The 19,214-nt window shown below is 46.5% G+C and overlaps 1 protein-coding gene and 1 non-coding gene across 6 annotated transcripts; both read right to left on the bottom strand.

The window, feature by feature from the left end:
• Positions 1 to 82: 82 nt before the first annotated feature.
• On the bottom strand, positions 83 to 18,906 carry DDX55 (DEAD-box helicase 55). Of its 5 annotated transcripts, none has more exons than XR_010147840.1 (14): positions 18,726 to 18,891; positions 14,992 to 15,042; positions 14,814 to 14,900; positions 13,450 to 13,541; positions 13,311 to 13,373; positions 12,134 to 12,283; positions 10,849 to 11,038; positions 7,728 to 7,810; positions 5,670 to 5,801; positions 4,379 to 4,471; positions 3,109 to 3,223; positions 2,147 to 2,315; positions 1,260 to 1,536; positions 83 to 1,020 (listed from the first exon to the last, which is right to left on the bottom strand). XR_010147840.1 is itself a non-coding variant. In XM_001170267.7 (14 exons), the coding sequence occupies exons 1-14, from the start codon at positions 18,831 to 18,833 to the stop codon at positions 844 to 846; spliced, it is 1,803 nt and encodes a 600-aa protein (XP_001170267.1). In that variant the 5' UTR covers positions 18,834 to 18,906; the 3' UTR covers positions 83 to 843. The 5 variants fall into 5 exon arrangements, 4 of the variants coding, with proteins under 4 accessions (XP_001170267.1, XP_063641312.1, XP_009424811.1 ...); XM_001170267.7 differs by having other exon boundaries at positions 1,260 to 1,552; positions 18,726 to 18,906; XM_063785242.1 differs by having other exon boundaries at positions 1,260 to 1,552; positions 14,992 to 15,108; positions 18,726 to 18,883.
• Positions 4,142 to 4,274, bottom strand: LOC112205145 (small nucleolar RNA SNORA9). The gene has a single exon (XR_002938998.1). It is a non-coding gene; the product is annotated as a small nucleolar RNA SNORA9 (small nucleolar RNA).
• Positions 18,907 to 19,214: the final 308 nt, after the last annotated feature.

The raw sequence follows: 19,214 nt of genomic DNA, 5'->3' as shown, positions 1-19,214 counted from the left end.
TGTTGCATCAATACTGCAAGCTGACCAGGCCATCTAGGGAAAAACACTGTCCAGCTACATTTACACACTTAAGACCCAGGCAATCAGGACACCATTTATTCAACAGGAGGCATAAAAACTATAATTCTCTTTCCCGGAATATGACTTAATCCCTCTGTTTTTCAGCTATTCACCAATAAAACAATACTGTGACTATTAACACAGAAAAACCCCAGCACATTAGCCACCTCTGCAGGGCATCAAAGGATAACTGAAGCCCAGGGCCAAGCACATTCAGGAGGTCAAATGCCTGAAGATACTGAGGAATGGTTTTGAAAATCAGAAGTCAAGAAGACTTCAGTATCTTTATGTTTAAAAATAACTATAAAATAGCCTCAGAAAAAAGAGCTTATATATATATATAATATGTACATATGTCTATATGTGACCCATCATGATAAATACTGACATCTACTATTTACACTCAAATAATTTTACATTTTCTTCTGTTAGACTACTTCAAGACTGGAATTGTTTTGTTTTGTTGTTTTTAATGAGAGGGTCTCGCTGTGTTCCCAGGCTGGTCTTGAACTCCTGGGCTCAAGTGATCCTCCTGCCTCAGCCTCCCAAGGTGCTGGGATTATAGGCAGGAGCCACCGCACCCGGCCAAGACTGGAATGTTTTTAGTAAAATATTCCGAAGTATGAAATCCTTCATTTCTCCCTCATCTGAAAGGACAGCTTTCAGAGACATCATTCTTTTCAGATGTCTCCTGAAGTTGTGATTTTCATTAAAAGCAAACTGGAGCCATCCACCAAGTTAGGGAACAGCTATGTCCTTGTGGGTTCATCTGTGGCACTGGAATCAGCAGTCATCTTCCAAATCTGAGATCCCTAAATCCACTGTCTTGATTGTTCTTTTGCCAGTTGTCAACAAGCCCTTCTCAAATTCTTCTTCAGTTATTTTGCCTTTCTTAAGTTTTTTCAAGAGTCTTGTGTCATTAAGAAGTTCTTCCATGTCCTCATCTTCAATATCAGAACCCTAAGTGCAGAAGAAACCAATAAACTACTAAATTTTTCAGCAATAGTGTTCTAGTGAAACCAGCAGTTTTAACTCAAGAACTATAAGCTCTCAGATTGGCTTCTGCAAATAGAGCAAATTCCCCACCCTAGTCGCCAACGTAACAGAAATCTGACAGCCCCACACAATTCCTATTTAAAGAACTACTACAATAAATTTGTTCAAGATTCTAAGTTAATGTAAGTAAAAGTAAACTTTACCTCTTCCCTTTTCCTTTTCTCATTCATTTTTTTCTTCTTTTCTTTTTTGGCCTTCTGCTTTGACCAAGCTTTATTTTTTATGAATTTTCTTCTCCCTTCATTTTCTGTTTTCTCTCTTCTTTGTTGCTCCAGGAGTTTCTGCCTCTGCTTTTCTCTGATTTTATCTTTAAATGGAATCGTGTCGGTATTAACGTCCACGGGCACAAAATCTGGAAACTGCTTTCCTCTCAATTCTGGCATCTTGGGCATCCTCAGCAGGGCAAAACCTTGAGCAAGGCTGGCAAAATCAAGATCTGATTCAATCAGAAGATCAGAGTTAGCGCACTCAACAGGATTAGAACAATCAGTAATGGCTTACAATATAATTTTTTTCTAACCAAAGGGTTTAATGCGTTCATTTTAATTAGAATGAAAATAATTGAGGCCGGGTGCAGTGGCTCACGCCTGTAATCCCAGCACTTTGCGAGGCCGAGGTGGGCGGATCACGAGGTCAGGAGATCGAGACCATCCTGGCTAACACGGTGAAACCCTGTCTCTACTAAAAAATACAAAAAATTAGCTGGGCGTGGTGGCGGGCGCCTGTAGTCCCAGCTACTCGGGAGGCTGAGACAGGAGAATGGCATGAACCTGGGAGGCAGAGCTTACAGTGAGCCGAGATCGCGCCACTGCGCTCCAGCCTGGGCGACAAAGCGAGACTCTGTCTCAAAAATAAAAAAAATTACATTTTTACAAAGTTAAAAGGAATACTCAGCAGCCAGTGGCCAGTTTATTCTGTGTCTACTCAAAACCTGGGAACACTTCCTTTTATGAGACAAAGCAATCTCATACTTGTAAGACCACCACATAGTTAAGATGGAGACATTATCACATGAAGAAGTCCAACTTACCCTTTAATCTGAAAATCAGGTTGCATTCATGCTTTGCATAAGCTTGGACATATGACACAAAGGCTTTCATGCCCTTTTCAAACACAGCTCTGTCAGCCAGGGCCATGGACTTGAGTTTTGGCAGAAGGTCCGCTGTGTTTCTCTGGGGCTTCATCTCCTGCAGGGGGCACTACACACACACACATACCACATTCTCACCTTCCCTGGCTGGCATCATATCCCCAGGGCTCCCCATCACAACCAAGAAAAACAAAAGCGAAACAATTCCTTTTCAACTGTTGAGGTCTGAAGCCCAACTCCAACCCAAATATTTCACATGCTCTGAAAAGTATGTTAAATTTTTAAAAGAAAATTTAAAAATCAGATTTCACATGACAATCCTAATCTGGTAGCAAAGTATGGCAACACTGGGTCTCTATTCACAAGAAGTAACCCTTGCCTGGGTCCCAGCAGGGCATGCTACCGCACAGGAGACTTGGTCACTCCATGACCGAGGTGCCTCCACAGCCTTAAAGCCCACCAGGGTGGCCGGGCACGGTGGCTCACGCCTGTCATCCCAGCACTTTGGGAGGCCGAGGTGGGCGGATCACCTGAGGTTGGGAGTTCAAGACCAGCCTGACCAACATGGAGAAACCCCGTCTCTACTAAAAATACAAAATTAGCTGGGGTGGCGCATGCCTGTAATCCCAGCTACTTGGGAGGCTGAGGCAGGAGAATCCATTGAACCCGGAAGGCGGAGGTTGTGGTGAACCGAGATAGTGCCATTGCACTCCAGCCTGGGCAACAAGAGTGAAACTCCGACTCAAAAAAAAAAAAAAAACCCACCAGGGCCCCCCACTGCCACCACCAGCCCAGCCCCAGTGAGTTTGCAATTCGTAATTTCAATTGCTGACCACATGCTGGAAAACCTTTCCAGCTACCCCGTCACTAGGCATTCTATCTGAAAACGGATGGCAGCTTACTTTTTGGTTAATTGCAAGGAAATTGATGTATGACTCTTCCATGGGCAGGAGGAACACCAGAGCGCTGCCCCCGTGGCCAATGCGAGCTGTGCGACCGCAGCGATGCACGAAGGCACTGTGAGAACACAGGGTGGAAATGGGTACCCAGGTGATGACAGCTGAACAGAGCTCAGGCTCCAGCCACATGGCTGCTGCAGCTAAAATGCTCTGGGGAGCCTCTAGCCTCCACAGCTCAGTGTGGACTCGGCCACTTACTAGTGTGAGAAATAGAACTGGCAATTAAACCAACACTGCAAACAGATACGATTCTGTAAGAAACATTTAATGTGAACTCTTAAGTAAAACTTGTATCTTTCTCTCTCCTCATACAGGTGGGACATAGTCCCCAGTGGAAAATCTGGGAAACAATGAAAAATACAAAGAATAAAATGAAAATGACCAATAACCTCAGGAGTAATCATCAACACTTGGGGGTTTATAGGCATTTTCCTATGCGTGGAAGCATGTGTTAGGAATATATGCTGACTTTGGAGAAAGTAATTGTAATTTTCACATGTGGTGTTATGTACTGCTTTTTTCATTTAGACATTCTATTGTGTGTTTCTGCAAGAACTGATAATATTTGAAAGTACTTTTAATTGCTGCCAATACGGTATCACGATTTCACCATGAATGGGTTATTCATCCATTTGCCTATTTTTGCTACATAAAACAACGGGTTTTTGTTTTGAGACAGAGTCTCACACTGTTGCCCAGGCTGGAGTGAAGTGGCACAATCCATTGCCACACCTCTGCCTCCTGCGCTCAAGCGATTCTCCTGCCTCAGCCTCTCAAGTAGCTGGGACTACAGGAACACACGCCTGGCTAATCTGTATATATTTTTTTGTAGAGACAGGGTTTTGTCCTGTTGCCCAAGCTGGTGAATTCCTGGGCTCAAACGATTCACCTGCCTCGGCCTCCCCAAAGTGCTGGAATTACAGGCGTGAGCCACCGCGCCCAGCCTCAAATAATGTTGTTGTTTTTTGTTTTCTCTCATTGTCTGAAATTTCTATAACCTTGCTCTACATGGAGCAGGGCAAGGCCTCAAACCATTTCAAAACTGTTCTGGCAAGCCCTGTAGGAATCCACGGGGTCACTGCAGACCCAAGCACGCTGGAGGCTTGCTATAAAATGTTTCAGTGAACATCATTATCTGTTTATCTTCTTCAGGATTCCTCCTTTATTAGGCTAAATTCCTCAACAGAGAGTGGGTGGCAGCCTCGTACCTTACCTTGCATTGCTGGGAGGGTCATACTGCAAAACCCAGTTGACTTCAGGAATATCAATTCCCCGGGCCATCACATCAGTGCACACTAAAATCCCACTAGGAAATGAGAAAACAGCATTCTGAGTAAGGAGGCCACCATCTTCATCACCATCAAACAGCCTACTGATCTCGATGACAGTGACACACAGGTGCTGGAGCTTCTCACAGAAGCAAATGTTTAAGGTAATATTTTGACTTTTTCTTCTTTCTACAATCTCTAGGACTTCATAAATTCCAATAAAAATTGGAGGGAGGTGAGAGACAGCAAAGGGATTTTAAAAATTACAGCACTGCCATTTGAAAACCAAAACTGTATGGGTCTAATCCTTTGTAGCCATCTGAAAAACAAGGGACAATTCACTCCATAACTGAGGCCTAGCAGTCAGGTATATCACTTTGTCCAAAAGAAGACTTTTAATATAGCCAGATGTTCAATGATTAAGAAAAACAGAAAACTATTATTTGTCAGCACAAGCAGATACAAGTTATGGTCATTGGTAGACACAAGTTGCCTGCTGTATAGTCACAAGCCTAATAAGCCACAGACAGTTTTTTGTTTTTTTGTTTGTTTGTTTGTTTGTTTGTTTTTGAGATGGAGTCTCACTCTGTCACCCAGGCTGGAGTGCACTGGCGCAGTCTCGGCTCACTGCAAGCTCCGCCTCCTGGGTTCACACCATTCTCCTGCCTCAGCCTCCGGAGTAGCTGGGACTACAGACGCCAGCCACCATGCCCGACTAATTTTTTGTTTTTAGTAGAGACAGGGTTTCACCACGTTAGCCAGGATGGTCTTGATCTCCTGACCTCGTGATCCACCCGCCTCGGCCTCCCAAAGTGCTGGGATTACAGGCGTGAGCCACCGTGTCCGGCCTTAAGCCACAGACAGTTTCTACCCAGACAGGACAAATGGATTTGCTCCTTGCTGCTTGACAGTCATCACAACCTTTCCCTGGACCGGGGAACAGGGCAATCTGGGAGTGAAGACAATACACAGGACTCCTGTGTCACGGAGCCTGCTGTCTAGCACAGAAGTTCAGTAACTAGGGAAATGACATAGCAAAAGGCAAAGCAATTGGAACAGGGCAATGGAGGCTCGGGGTGTTTACAGAGATGTGATAACCAGATTAGAGAGGGAAGAGGGTTCCAGGCAGGAAAAACAACACATGCGGACAGCACAGGCTACTAGAGAATGGGGCGTTTGGGGACCTGAAAGAGCAGTGTGGCAGGAGAGCTGCTACCTTCAATGAAGCCCACCCACCTTTGCAATTTGCGGAACTCCATGAAGATCTTATTGCGTTTATATTTCATCTTTCCATGAATGCACATAATCTTCACGCCCTTCACCAGCACTTCCAGAGCCTTCCCATAGTATTCCACACAGGCACAGGTGCTGCAAGAGGGACAGAGGGCTTAGAGTCACTTTGGTCCTTCTACAACCGGGAGAGGGGAACAGTGAGCAATAGCTGCAGCAGACGCAACCTAACTACGAGCCCTCCCTAGGGGAATGACAAGGAAAATGGCAGTGGAAATCATCCACAACTGAGTTCTCAATCTGTAATCCTCTCAGCCAATGAAAGGCCAATCTTTTGACAAAATCCCTTAAACATGAATTAAAACCCCCAAGGACGTATTCTACTGTCTAAAGATGTTCTCACGGGAAATCTCCCTGACCCCGAGAAAGGAATTAAAGTGAAACAGTCATTCAGAACAAAAGCAATGACATCTTAGCCACAAATAGTGTTACAAGATTTAAAAACATTTCTGCTTTTCATTTAGGGAACTGCTTCTTTCCCAATTAGCAGGATTCCCAAGGGCTCAGCAAATAACCCAAGCTAGGCCAGTCAGATCCCTTCTCCCAGATATTTGGGACTTGGAGCTGAGTCATCCAAAGACAAAAAGGGGGTTGGCAGTCATCCCAATAAAGATATGCCCTAAAGAGATGGCCCATGAACTCCTGCCAGGGAGCCTCCTTCCCTGGGAGCTGGACACTCAACATTCTCTGAATCTGTGAGCTCCTTACCCGGCACCCTTCTAATAAAGTTCACCCTGGACCCTTTTCCTTAACCGGAAGCATTCCCAAGTGACTTCCCATCCTTTTGCAGATGAGGGAACTGAAACTTACCAGAGACACAGAGTAAGTGGCAGAACCAGAACCCAGGTCTAATGCTCCTCCCACTAGACCAGACTACTGCACTACTGCATTCCAGTTTGGGCTAACTCTTGTCTACTTCAGTCCCTCCACCTGTGCTGTGACCGCTCTTTTCCACCTTGAGTCACATAGTATGTAATGAAGTGGTGTTTCACACACTAAGCCTCACAACCCACAGACCTGGTGGGTTCTGAAATCAATTTAGTGGGTCTCGACCAGCATTTTAAAAAAATTAACAGCTGGAGTAGAACAGAATAGAAAACATCCTACCTAGCAGGGTGCAGTTTCATGAAAACCTTTGTTTTATTGTCTTGTTTGGGTGTGTACCAAATTGTACTTCTTACTGTGGGTCATGGTCAATATTGCATTTTATTTGTAGGATAACAGATAGAAAAGAAATTATAAATATAAATATATAAATAAATATAAAATTATTTTTTATGTACTACTAAAGATCAACACATTTATCTCTGGAGAAAAGGGGAAAAGAACCAACCAGTCCAAAGAACATATGCATCTGTCCCTATGCTGCCTTCTGACCACAGGACAAAACCCCACTGTGGCGGACTCCATGGGTGGCTGATAAACACTATTCCCAACCACTTCTTGCTTCGCTGGCCACTACTACAGAGGCAGAAAAGCTGCACACTCATTTTCTCTGCTGCTCTTGAAGTGAGGGGCCACCACGTGACCCACTTTTGGCCCCTAAGATGAATTCACAGCTGAAGTCAACTAGGGCAGAGGGGTTTCTGAGGAAGCTCTTTGCTCTCCTGATTAAAAGGCATGGATATAGCTAACATTGCCATAAGCCCCCTCTGCCTTTTCCCCCTTATCTTTCTTCAGTGCAGACATGACAGGGTGTAATAGTGGTCATCCAGAATCCATGAGGTGACACATAGGAAGAGAAGACCAATCACATCAACATTGACCTTGACATGACTGACGCATGAAACCCATGTGAGAAACTGCCTGCCTTTGGACGACTTTTTACCGGAGAAAAATAAAGCCAACCTTGTTCGGACAACAAAAGTTGGGTTTTCAGTTATTTGCAGCCAAAAGCATTCCGGAGAGAACCATGCTAGATGGAATCCAAAACCCAAAGGCCGCATGCACCTGCACATTCTGGCTGAATCCCTGACGCCCCTACCACAGAGACCAGAGGAGTACCTGAAGAAGACCAGGTGTTTCTCCTGCTTATGATTGCGAAGAAAATGGACCAGCTGATTAAATTTCTCATCTGCCTTGCATACCTGCAAAATAAAAAGGGAAACTAATAAAAAACATATTTGGCAATAATAATCCCCATGGCTATTTTCAGTTTCAGCATTAAATTTTAAGGAATGTCATTTCCCCCATGGGTAGGACAGACTTTAGTCGGAATGTTAACTGGTCTACCTAGCTCAGAATAAATATCAACATGTGCTGCTGCCTGTAAAAGTTAATTTGTATGTCACAAAATCATATAGCTCAGAGAAACACAGTCATCCAACAGGCAACAGTTCCCAACTCCCAATCCCAATATACATGCCAGCCATTACACCATCTCCAGGGTAGATTTTTATTTATTTACCTTTTTTTTTTTCTTCTTTTTTTTTTCAAGAGACAGACTCTCAATATGTTGCCCAGACTGGTATCGAACTCCTGGCCTGGCATCCGGCAATCCTCCCACCTCAACTCTAAAGTGCTGGGATTACAGGCGTGAGCCACCTCGCCCAGCCGAAGGATAGATTTTTTTTTTTTAAATGCAGATTCTTGGGTACGACATACAGATTCTGATTCAGTAGGTCTGAGATTGAACCTAAGAATCCCTATTATTTAAGAGTTCCCCCAGGAAATTCTGATGCCAAGTTCAGAAGTCACTGCTCTAAGGTGAATAATGATTTCCAGAAAGCAATGTACATCATTATTTAAAAGGCCTCCATGGACGCAGACCCCACTGCTTTTCTTCATAATGCAATCAAGTCCTCCATTCAAACTCCCAAATTAGAGACATTAAATTCACCTGAATGCATTCATCCTATTTTTACCAAAACCAAATCCCCAGTTTGGACTTTTTTCTCATGTACTCAGCCATCTCTAAATGCAAAACGAATGCAAAATAACAGAATGCAACAGTAGCCACAGTGTGTCCAAAGCTAACAGTAGTACAAGTATCCCTCATCCAAGGTCCTTAGGACCCGAAGTGTTTTTTGGCTTTTGAATTTTTTCAGATTTCGGAATAGCTGCACTATACTTACCAGCTGAGCATCCCTAATCTGGAAATCCGAAATCCAAAATGCTCCGAGTATTTCCTTTCAGCATCATGTTGGCACTCAAAAAAGCTTCAGATTTTGGAGGATTTTGGATTTTGGAATTTCAAGTTAGGAATGCTCAACCCACACTTATTGTGTACTAAGCACTATCATGAACATTTTTGCATGGATTAATTAATTAATCCTCCAGCAACCCTACGAAGCTGTATACTACTGTGGCCCCCATTTGACAAGTAAGGACCTCTAAGTTCATCGGTTAAATTTGGTAGGGGCCAAAGCCAAGATACGCACCAGGCAGTCCTGCTCTAGCGCCCATGCTCTCCACACTACCCTATGCAGAGTCCTTCCCTCTGCTTGGGAAGAGCTAGCCTCCTCCCTCACCCAGTCCAGCTTGTCAGAAACATCAATGGCAACTACAACTCCCACTTCTGATGAGCCTATCTGATTTTGACAACACTCTCCAGTTACACTAGGTGCTGTTTCTCATTTGCAAACTCATTCTACCTTTAATCTGCCTACAAATTGACACAAACCGGAGAGCAGCCTCGACAACCTCACAGTCTGCAGCAATAGGAACACTCTGGTTTCGAGACCAGCCTCCTTCATTTTGAACAGCAGACATGTTCAGGAGCTAGGGAACCCCTCCAGGCCTAACGAAAAATTTAACCTGAGAAAGCTTATTGCAAAAGAAAAAGAAAAGCCCCAGCCCCGGGCTGGTGGGCCAGTGTACCGTCAGCAGTGGCACTGGCCTGTGGGTGCCTCCTCGCCCTGATGGTGCTGCCTCCCCTGCAGCCTGTGCTCTCTACACTTGTGCCTCGTGGCCCATCCCAGCAATGGGACAGAACAGAACAGGGGTGAGGAGTGGCCTCATTACTAAACAATCAAGTTGCCAAAAGCCCATCTACTTCTTTGTGAAGAAACTACAGAAGCCAGCAGCCAGTATTTACTACTAGAAATTCAGCATATTTGGGCCAGGCATGATGGCTCATTCTTGTAATCCCAGCACTTTGGGAGGCTGAGGCAGGAGGATCATGAGGTCAGGAGTTCAAGACCAGCCTGTCCAATGTGGTGAAACCCCACCTCTACTAAAGATACAAAAAATTAGCTGGGCACGGTGGCACATGCCTGTAATCCCAGCTACTCGGGAGACTGAGGCAGAAGAATTGCTTGAACCAGGAGGCAGAGGTTGCAGTGAGCCGAGATCGTGCCATGGCACTCCAGCCTGGGTGACAGGGTAAGACCCCGTCTCAAAACAAAAAAAAACAAACAAAAAAAACGGCCGGGCGCGGTGGCTCACACCTGTAATCCCAGCACTTTGGGAGGCCGAGGCAGGTGGATCACCAGGTCAGGAGATGGAGACCATCCTGGCTAACAGGGCTAACAAAAAATTAGCCGGGCGTGGTGGTGGGCGCCTGTAGTCCCAGCTACTCGGGAGGCTGAGGCAGGAGAATGGCATGAACCCAGGAGGCAGAGCTTGCAGTGAGCTGAGATCGCGCCACTGCACTCCAGCCTGGGCGACAGAGCCAGACTCTGTCTCAAAAAAAAAAAAAAAAGAAAAAGAAACTCAGCATATTTGATGCAGGTCAAAAATACACAACATTTACAGAGCAGAACATTTCCACCCCACAAAGTCTCCTTAGGAGTGAGTCTGTCATTTGATTTTCTGTGTTCCACCTGCACATCTAACTATGCCCTTCTCTGTGACACAGGCTGTTCTGACGGGCCCAGGAACTACAGAGCTTAGTCATGCCTGCACCCAGCACACCCCAAGCATGTAAAATAGAAACATTTGGTCACTTGAGGGTAGGAGGTTCAGAGACTCTGTCCTTAGAGACTGTGCTTAAAATACATTTATGTCCAATTTAACTTATTCATTCAATGAGTAGGACCACTCAGACCATTTGCCCTAGCTAGCTCTGTCCCCAAATGCATTTCATAGGTGCTACAGGGTCTCACATATTTATTCTACCAGTACAATTTCCATAAAATGAGCACTGGTCATTATCGCTGAGTAAGAAGCAAGCCCAGGTGCTTACCATGTAGTAGTTTTCCAGGCGGGAGGGGGTCTTCTGGGCACTGCTGGCTGCCACGCCCTTCTCCTTCACTGAGACCCGGACAGGGTTCCGGAGGCCCGCTCTCACCAGGTTCTCCACTTCCTGCGTCTGAGTGGCAGAGAAAAGGCCTGTTCTCCTCTGCTTTGGCAAAAACTCCAGAATGGTGTTGATGCTGATAAAAAGAGGGCTCACACTTAACCGCTCACTTGCCAGCAGAATCAACACACAGTGCTTCACGATACTAAACAGGTATTCAAAAAGACTGAAAGTGAAGCCATCAAAATATTTATAGCACATACACTGGGAGGTGAGATTATAGGTGATTCTTTGTTTCTTCTTTATACTTTCATTTTTCCAAGGTTCCTCAAATTTTAGCATACAATTATAATGATATGTGAATTATATCCCATAAAGCTGTTTATTAAAAAACAACAAAACTGCCAGGTGTGATGGCTCATGCTTGTAATCCCAGCACTTCGGGAGGCTGGGATGGGAAGATCTCTTGAGCCCAGGAGTTTGAGACCATAATGGGATCTTGTCTCTGCCAAAAATTAAAAAAAAAAAAGCATGATGGCATGCGCCTGTAGTCCCAGATGACTCAGGAGGCTGAGGTGGGAGGATCACTTAAGCCCAGGAAGTAAAGGTCGCAATGACCCGAAATCATGCCACTGCATTCTAGCCTGGATGACAGAGTGAGACCCTGTCTCAAAAAAAAAAAAAAAAAACTTGAAGGAAAGTGCATTTTAAGATCAAAGATAGAACGGGAATAAAAATCATGTGGTAGAATTTGAAAGCTCAAACTACTTAATGATTTGAAATTAAAATGTGGTTAATAAAAATACTTAGGCCAGGCATGGTGGCTGGCACCTGTAATCCTAGCACTTTGGGAACCCTAGGTAGGAGGATCACTTAAGCCCAGGAGTTTGAGAACAGACTGGGCAACATGGCAAAACCTCATCTGCAAAAAATAAAAAAACCATCCAGGCATGGTGATGTGCACCTGTAATCCCAGCTACCCGGGAGGCTGATGCAGGAGGATCACCTGAGCCCGAGAGGTTGAGGCTGCAGTGAACATAATCACACCACTGCACTCCAGCCTGGGTGACAGCACAAGACCCTGTCTCTAATAAACAAATAAATAAAAAATAAATAAAAATGAAAATAAAAAATAAAAATACCTAGTCATAAAGCGGTAAACTCCATTTTGCTCCCCTTTTGTATTAGTATCATCTGCCCACTCAAGCCAGTGAAGTCCAAAGTCCAGTACCTTGCCTCAAACCCCATGTCCAGAAGTCTGTCTGCCTCATCCAACACCAGGACATCCAGGGATCGCACACAGCTGGCCAGATCCAAGCCTTCGGCCTTCCTCCGGAACATGTCCTCCAAGCGGCCTGGAGTGGCCACAATGATGTTCCCACTTTGGAAAGAAAGTTAACATTTACCAAACTCTCTGGATCTTGGGAATGTGGTTGATGATTACCAAAATACCAAGTTTTATATCCCCCCAAAGTCATTTAAGCCCTAGTGAAGAGAACGAAGGGCATGAGAGTGGAAGAGTGCTGCAGGGTAGAAAGACAGGGCTGTGGTGAGACGGGATCTGGGTTCTGGGCTATGACCCAGGCAAGGTTGGCAAACTCCAGCTCCCGGACCAAACCTGGGCTGCTGCCTGTCCTTGCCAAGTATTTTATTGGCAGACAACCACGCCCATTTATTCACATGTTGTCTATCGCTGCCTTCACACTACAACAGCAGTTGAGTAACTGTGATGGAGACCATATGGTTCACAAAGCCGAAAACATTTACCATCTGCTCCTTTACAAAAAAAGCTTACCAACCTCTGACCTACGCAAGTTACTCAACCATTGTAGGTCCCAGGTAACTCACATGTAAAATGGAAATGTTGACAGAATTAGAGAATCCTATGTAAAGATCACAAACTGGCAGACTCAGGGCCAGATGTGGCTCCCTCAGACTGGCTCACCTACAAGATGTGTTTTTCAAATGTGGATTACACGCCAACAGTTAAAAAATCAGGAGATTACACACACAAATCTGGAATTCCATCTTCTTTTTAAAAAATTCAAAACCTGCCACTACTGAGCCGAGTCCTCCCAGGCAACTACCAGCTGGAGCTGAGTATTCAAGGCAGCTGCTGGCCAGTTCCTCACCATCCCCCAGCCCCGAGCTCAGCTATCCTGACCACTCATTTATCTTCCCGTCGTTCTCTTGACCTCTGTAAGAACCTGAGTTTGTGAAGTTCTCATCAGGGCCTTATGGGAAGGAGCCAGCAAAGCACAATGGGAAGCTGGCCTGGAGAAAACACCTTTTTGCAGGGGGAGGAGGCTGCTGAAAGGGGGACCCACAGTTAGGCTGAGATCACACATCGATTCTTAGGTTCAATGCCAAAAGCAAGCAAAGAAACAAGCAGACACGAGCAAACTCACCCTTGTTGCTTAAACTTCTCAACATCTTCTCCAGGATTCCTGCCTCCGATCCAAAGAATCTGGCTACAACAAGAAAACAGCCTTTGATTAAGTTCGACAAAACAGCCCATGGCTAACAGGGACACTGCATCCAATTCACCTGAACTCGGGGAAGTGCTTCGTGAAATGCGACAGGACCTCGTCTATTTGAATGGCCAGCTCTCGAGTGGGGGTGATGATTATGGCTCCAACCTACCCACATGGAAGGAAGGGACACAGTCAGCAGCACAAGGGACTCCCAGAGAGGAACTCATAGGCCCTCCGCCCTCCACCACACAAAGGAAAGTTCCAGAGAAACAGTAGTTCCCAGACTTTCTCAGCAGCATCTCTGAGCATATATCAACTACTTTGAATTACGGTTACTCGTCATCATACACTGCAGTTATGCTCTTTCAAGTCACGAAGAACAGTGAATTAGTGAACACTGAACCACTGCTCACAGGGGAAACACAGGGTTAGGTTCCTGCCAGTCTCTGGGCATGACATTTTTGTCAACCAATCAATATATAAACCTATTTTATGTCTGTTTGTGCTTAAAAGACTCTATTTAACATATACTATTGATTCATTCTCATTGAACTCGTGGCCAACAGCACATTAACTCATGCCTTAGCTTGTGCTTCTCTAGCGCGGGGATTTTCTCTGCACGTCATAACCTTCTTGCACCCAGGAACACTAGACTGCACTACATCACGGGGCCATTTCAAAAACCACAATCACCAACATAAAGCACAAAAATGTGCAAAATGGCCGGGCGCGGTAGCTCACACCTGTAATCCCAGCACTTTGGGAGGCCGAGGTGGAAGGATCACTTGAGCCCAGGAGTTTAAGACCAGCCTGGGTAACATGTCAAAAAATACAAAAAATGACCTAGATATGATGGTCCACACCTGTAGTCCCAGCTACTTGGAAGGCTGAGGCAGGAGGACAGCTTAAGCCTGGGAGGTGGAGGTTGCAGTGAGATGAGATCACACCACTGCACTCCAGCCTGGGTGACAGAGCAAAACCCTGTCTCAGGGAAAAAAGAAAAAAAAAAAAAAGGTAAAAAACATGGCACTAAATAGATGACAAAAAGGACACTGTTTACACCTGAGCAGTGAAACCAAAGGCAGCTCTGCCCACGCCCATGACCACAGAAGCACCGAGGATCCACTGGGGCGTTCTAAATTTTAACGAGCAGGCAAATTCACAAATACAGAATCCACAAATAATGAGGATTAACTGTCTTTTTTTTTCAAGTTTCATTCATTCATTATTTGTAGAGATGAAGTCTCACTGTGTTGCCCAGGCTGGTCTCAAACTCCTGGACTCCAGTGATCCTCCAGACTCAGCCTCCCAAAGTGCTGGGATTACAGGCGTGAGCCACGGCTTCTGGCCTATTTTTTCACGTTTGTAGCCAGCTTCTTAATCCAATGTGAACTCTCTGATGACTAGGTGAAAATAAATCACTTTTGTTGTCCTCACCTGACTCTTTTTTAACTTCTCTTCTCTTCTCAGAAGAATTTCCAGGATGGGGATGACAAAAGCGAGTGTTTTGCCACTACCTGTGACCTGCAAACAGAGAGTTTTGGTTTCCCTTTCTTCCTCAGAGTTCATCTGAGGGAGAACACGAGGACAGGCTGCACATACCCGAGGCACTCACCGCTTCTGCAGCGACATCTTTGTTTCGCATGAACAGAGGGATGGTTGCGGACTAAAGAGAGAGATTGCAAAGCACCGGTTAAAGGATGCCATCAATTCACAGGTGAGACCCGAAGCCCTAGGAACATAATGGGCAGCTAAGGTCACAGTGGGTCCCACCACAAAAGGGGCTCTGAGTAACCAAGTCACCATAGAGAAGTTGAATCAAACGTGGCAACTGTGTCTACGTCGACGGCGTGTGGGGACAGTGAGCTGAGCTGGGAGGTGGGAGTCCTGAATTCTAGCCCTGTCGCTCCTACTTTCCTCTCTGAACCAGGAAGGGGTTGAAGACATTGGGTTTTAGGGTCCCTTCCAGCTCTAGTATCACAGAATCATGATTCAAATAAACCCTCTCATTTTAAGCACTGTAGAGGTTGCCAGACTTTACAAGAAACCTGGTTTTAGCAATCAAAAAAGCTAAACCTCAATTAGATTCAGGCCTTGGCCTCGAGGCTGCTCCCTCCAGGATTCAGCCCTGGTCCCCAGGGCCTGAGCTCACTTAAATCACAGCAGATGTAATATTATTCCAACTGCCTCTCCACAGTGATTTCTATCCCCCTGCTCAACCCGAGGGAACATCTGGCAATGTAAGGAGACATTTTTGGTTGTCAAAACCCAGGGTGGGCCAGGCGTGGTGGCTCACATCTATAATCACAGCACTTTGGGAGGCCCGGGTGGGTAGATCCCTTAAGGCCAGGAGTTCCAGACCAGCCAGGCAACACAGGGAGACTCTGTCTCTACAAAGAAAATTTTTTTAATTATGTGGGTGTGGTGGTGCATGCCTGCAGTCCCAGCTACTCAGGAGGCTAAGGTAAGAGGATCACCTAGGCCCAGGGACGTCGAGGCTACTGTGAGCTGTGACTGTGCCACTGCACTCCAGCCCGGGTAACAGAGCAAAACCCTGCCTCAAAAAATAAATAAATAAATAAAATACAACCAGGGTTGGGAGGTGATGTCCTCTGATGGACAGATTCCAGTGATGTTGTTAAACATCCTACAATGCCCAGGACAGCCCCATAACAAAAAATTTTCCAGCACAAAATGTCAATAGTGCCAACAGTGAGGACCCTGCTTCAGGCCATTGCTGTCCAATAGAAATAAACTGTGAACCACATAAACAATTTTAAATTTTCTAATAGCCATAGTAAGAAAAGTAAAAAGAAATGGGTGAAATAAATTTTAATATTTTATTTAACCCAATATATCAAAAATATTGTCCCTTCACATTTAATCAATATTTAAAAATCAGCATTTTCCATTCTTTTTTCATACTAGGTCTTCAAAATCTAGTGTGTTCTTTGATACTCAGAGTACACTTTGATTTGGACAAAGTGTATTTCAAGCACTTGATAGCCATGTCTGATGACTGTGTAGTGGATGACAGGTCTAGACAATGAGCTCTGAGGCCAGAGATGGGGTCTTGCTCGCACTACATTCCCTAGGCAGGGCACACAGCACTCCCAGTTTTCATCTCCAGCCCTGCCTGCTGGAAATAGATTCTCCACATTCCCAGGAATCTTATGGGCATCTCAAACTCAAGACTTCATTTATTTAAAAAAAATTTTTGTGATGACAGGGCCTCCCTATGTTGCCCAGGCTGGTCTTGAACTCCTGATCTCAAGTGATCCTCCCACCTTGGTCTCCAAAAGTGCTAGGATTACAGGCGTGAGCCACCGTGCCCGGCCATTATTTATTTTAATTTCGAAGATGCGGGTCTCACTATGTTGCTCAGGCTGGTCTTGAACTCCTGGGCTCAAGGGATCCTCCCACCTCAGCCTTCCAAACAAATGGTACTACAGGCGGGTGCCACTGTACCCAGCTCAGTGTTTAAAAACAGGACTCTTGTGGTCAGGCGCAGTGGCTCACTCCTGTAATCCCAGCACTTTGGGAGGCCAAGGCGGGCGTACCTGAGGTCAGGAGTTCGAGACCAGCCTGACCAACATGGCGAAATCCCATCTCTACTAAAAATGCAAAAATTAGCCAGGCGTGGTGGTGCATGCCTGTAACCCCAGCCACTTGGAAGGCTGAGATGGGAGAATCGCTTGAACCCGGGAGGCAGAAGTTGCAGTGAGCCGAGATCGTGTCATTGCACTCCAACCTGGGCAACAGAGAAAGATTCCGTCTCAAAAAAGTTAAAAACAAACAAACAAAACAAAAAAAAGAACTCTTGACTTTCCCTCTGAAACCTGATATGCACGCCAGTCATTCTTGGGAAATGGTAACACCATTCACTCAGCTACTAATAAAAATCAGCCGGGTGCGGTAGCTCAGCCTGTAATCCCAGCACTTTGGGAGGCCAAGGCGGGTGGATCAGGAGGTCAGGAGTTCAAGACCAACCTGGCCGAGATGGTGAAACCCCGTATCTACTAAAAATACAAAAAATTAGCCGGGCATGGTGGCAGGCACCTGTAATCTCAGCTACTTGGGAGGTTCAGGCAGAGAACTGCTTGAACCCGGGAGGCGGAGGTTGCAGTGAGCCAAGATCGCACCATTGCACTCCAGCCTGGGCAACAGAGCGAGACTCCATCTCAAAAAATAAAAAATAAAAATAAAAATAAAAACCTCAGGTCCCTGTAGAGTCTTCTCTTTCCTAACCTCCACTTCCAGTCCCTTAGCAACCTTAAAGCTATCCCAAATGTGACTTCTCAGTATCCACTGGTTCCACCCTACTCCAAGTCACCATCATCTCTTACCTGACAATGGCCTCCTAAGCGACCTGCCTGCTTCATCTCTTATGCCTGGAAAGGCCACTCTCTACAGAGAAATCACAGCCCTTCCCTTCCTAAACATCCTCCCAGATAAGATGGCTTCCCACTACATTTAGAATGAAATCCAAGCGCCTACAAGACCCTGCACAATCCATCTCTTACACTACTCTTGATGTTCAGCCACAAAGGCCTCCTTTCTGCTGCTCAAACCATTTGCAGCCTGCCCCAGGGCATTTATGTGCACTGGTATTTCTCTCCAGTGGAATAATCTCCCCCTAGTCACCACAGAGCCAGCTCCTTCTCAATCACTGAGGTCTCAGCTCAATGCACCTCCTCAGAGAGGCCTTCCTTAACACCCTATCTCACCTCCTCTACAGTCCTCGCGCGACACTGTCTATCACAACCGTCTTAGTTCTTTCATAACACTTACCAGCAGCTGAAATTATCCTTTCTCTAGCTCTTGCACTAGAAAGTAAGGCTATGAGCAGATGCCAATACTGCAAACTCCCCAGAGCCTAGAAGAGTTCCTGACACATAGCAGGTCCTCAAGAAATATTCTTGAAGAGATGCAGAACAACGGTAACCCTTACTGAGCTCCCATAGTGTGCCGACTGGTTTATTTAGTCCCCACAGCAACCCCATAAGGAGGGTGTTATTTTTTCGTCATTTCACAGAGAAGGAAAATGAAGCACGGAGAGGTTAAGCCATTTGCCCGAGGTCTCACAGCTACAGCGAGCAGGGCCAGGATGAGAACCAGGCTTGAGACCACAGCACCCGAGGGCGGGGTGGGTCGCGGCCCCTCTGCCGGCTCGCTGGCCGGGCAGCTCCGCATTCCGCCAGTCTGGGCAGCCTGGAGACGAGGCAAGAGCCCCAGCTGGAGGGATGAGCGCCCCAGGGCTCAGATCTGTCCGATCACCTCCGGTGGGTCCGATGCAGCGGGTGCCTGCCCCTCTCCCAGCCTCACTCCCCCGCCCCAGGGAACCGATACCTGCACCGGCGTCATGTACGGGAAGCCCAGCTCCCGCAGCGCGCCCAGCACCTGCGGGTGCAGCGGCACAGGCAGCGATTCCCAGGAGCCCTCTGTCACATGCTCCATGGCGCGCTCCTTCGCCGCCTCGGTCGCCGCTGCTCGAACGCGCCTTGTGCACCCACAACGAGCACTTCCGCTTCCGGCAGCTCCGGCGGACGGCCGGGAACTTCGCTGGAGCAGCAGAGTTCCGGAGCGCGGCGAAGGCTCCCACGCCGCGGGAGGGAGGAAAGGCGCCCGCGGGACGGTGGAGGCAGGCGGCAGGGCAGGCCTGGGGAGTTACACCCGCCCCGCACAGCGCCCTGGGCTCCGGGCGCCTCTCCGCACCGGGCAGGAGTTTTGGCGGGAGGGATTCTGGCCCGGCCTTCCCACTTTCTCTGCCCCTCGGAGGCAGGTGGCAGCACAGGACCGCGTCCAGGCCGAAGGACAGCGGGGCTGGCTACCGTGGGC

Source organism: Pan troglodytes, chromosome 10 (genome assembly GCF_028858775.2).
Source record: "Pan troglodytes isolate AG18354 chromosome 10, NHGRI_mPanTro3-v2.0_pri, whole genome shotgun sequence".
In the NCBI taxonomy this organism is placed as follows: Eukaryota; Metazoa; Chordata; class Mammalia; order Primates; family Hominidae; genus Pan; species Pan troglodytes.
The sequence above is the reverse complement of the archived record's forward strand: the minus strand, read 5'-3'. Positions and strand labels throughout refer to the sequence as shown.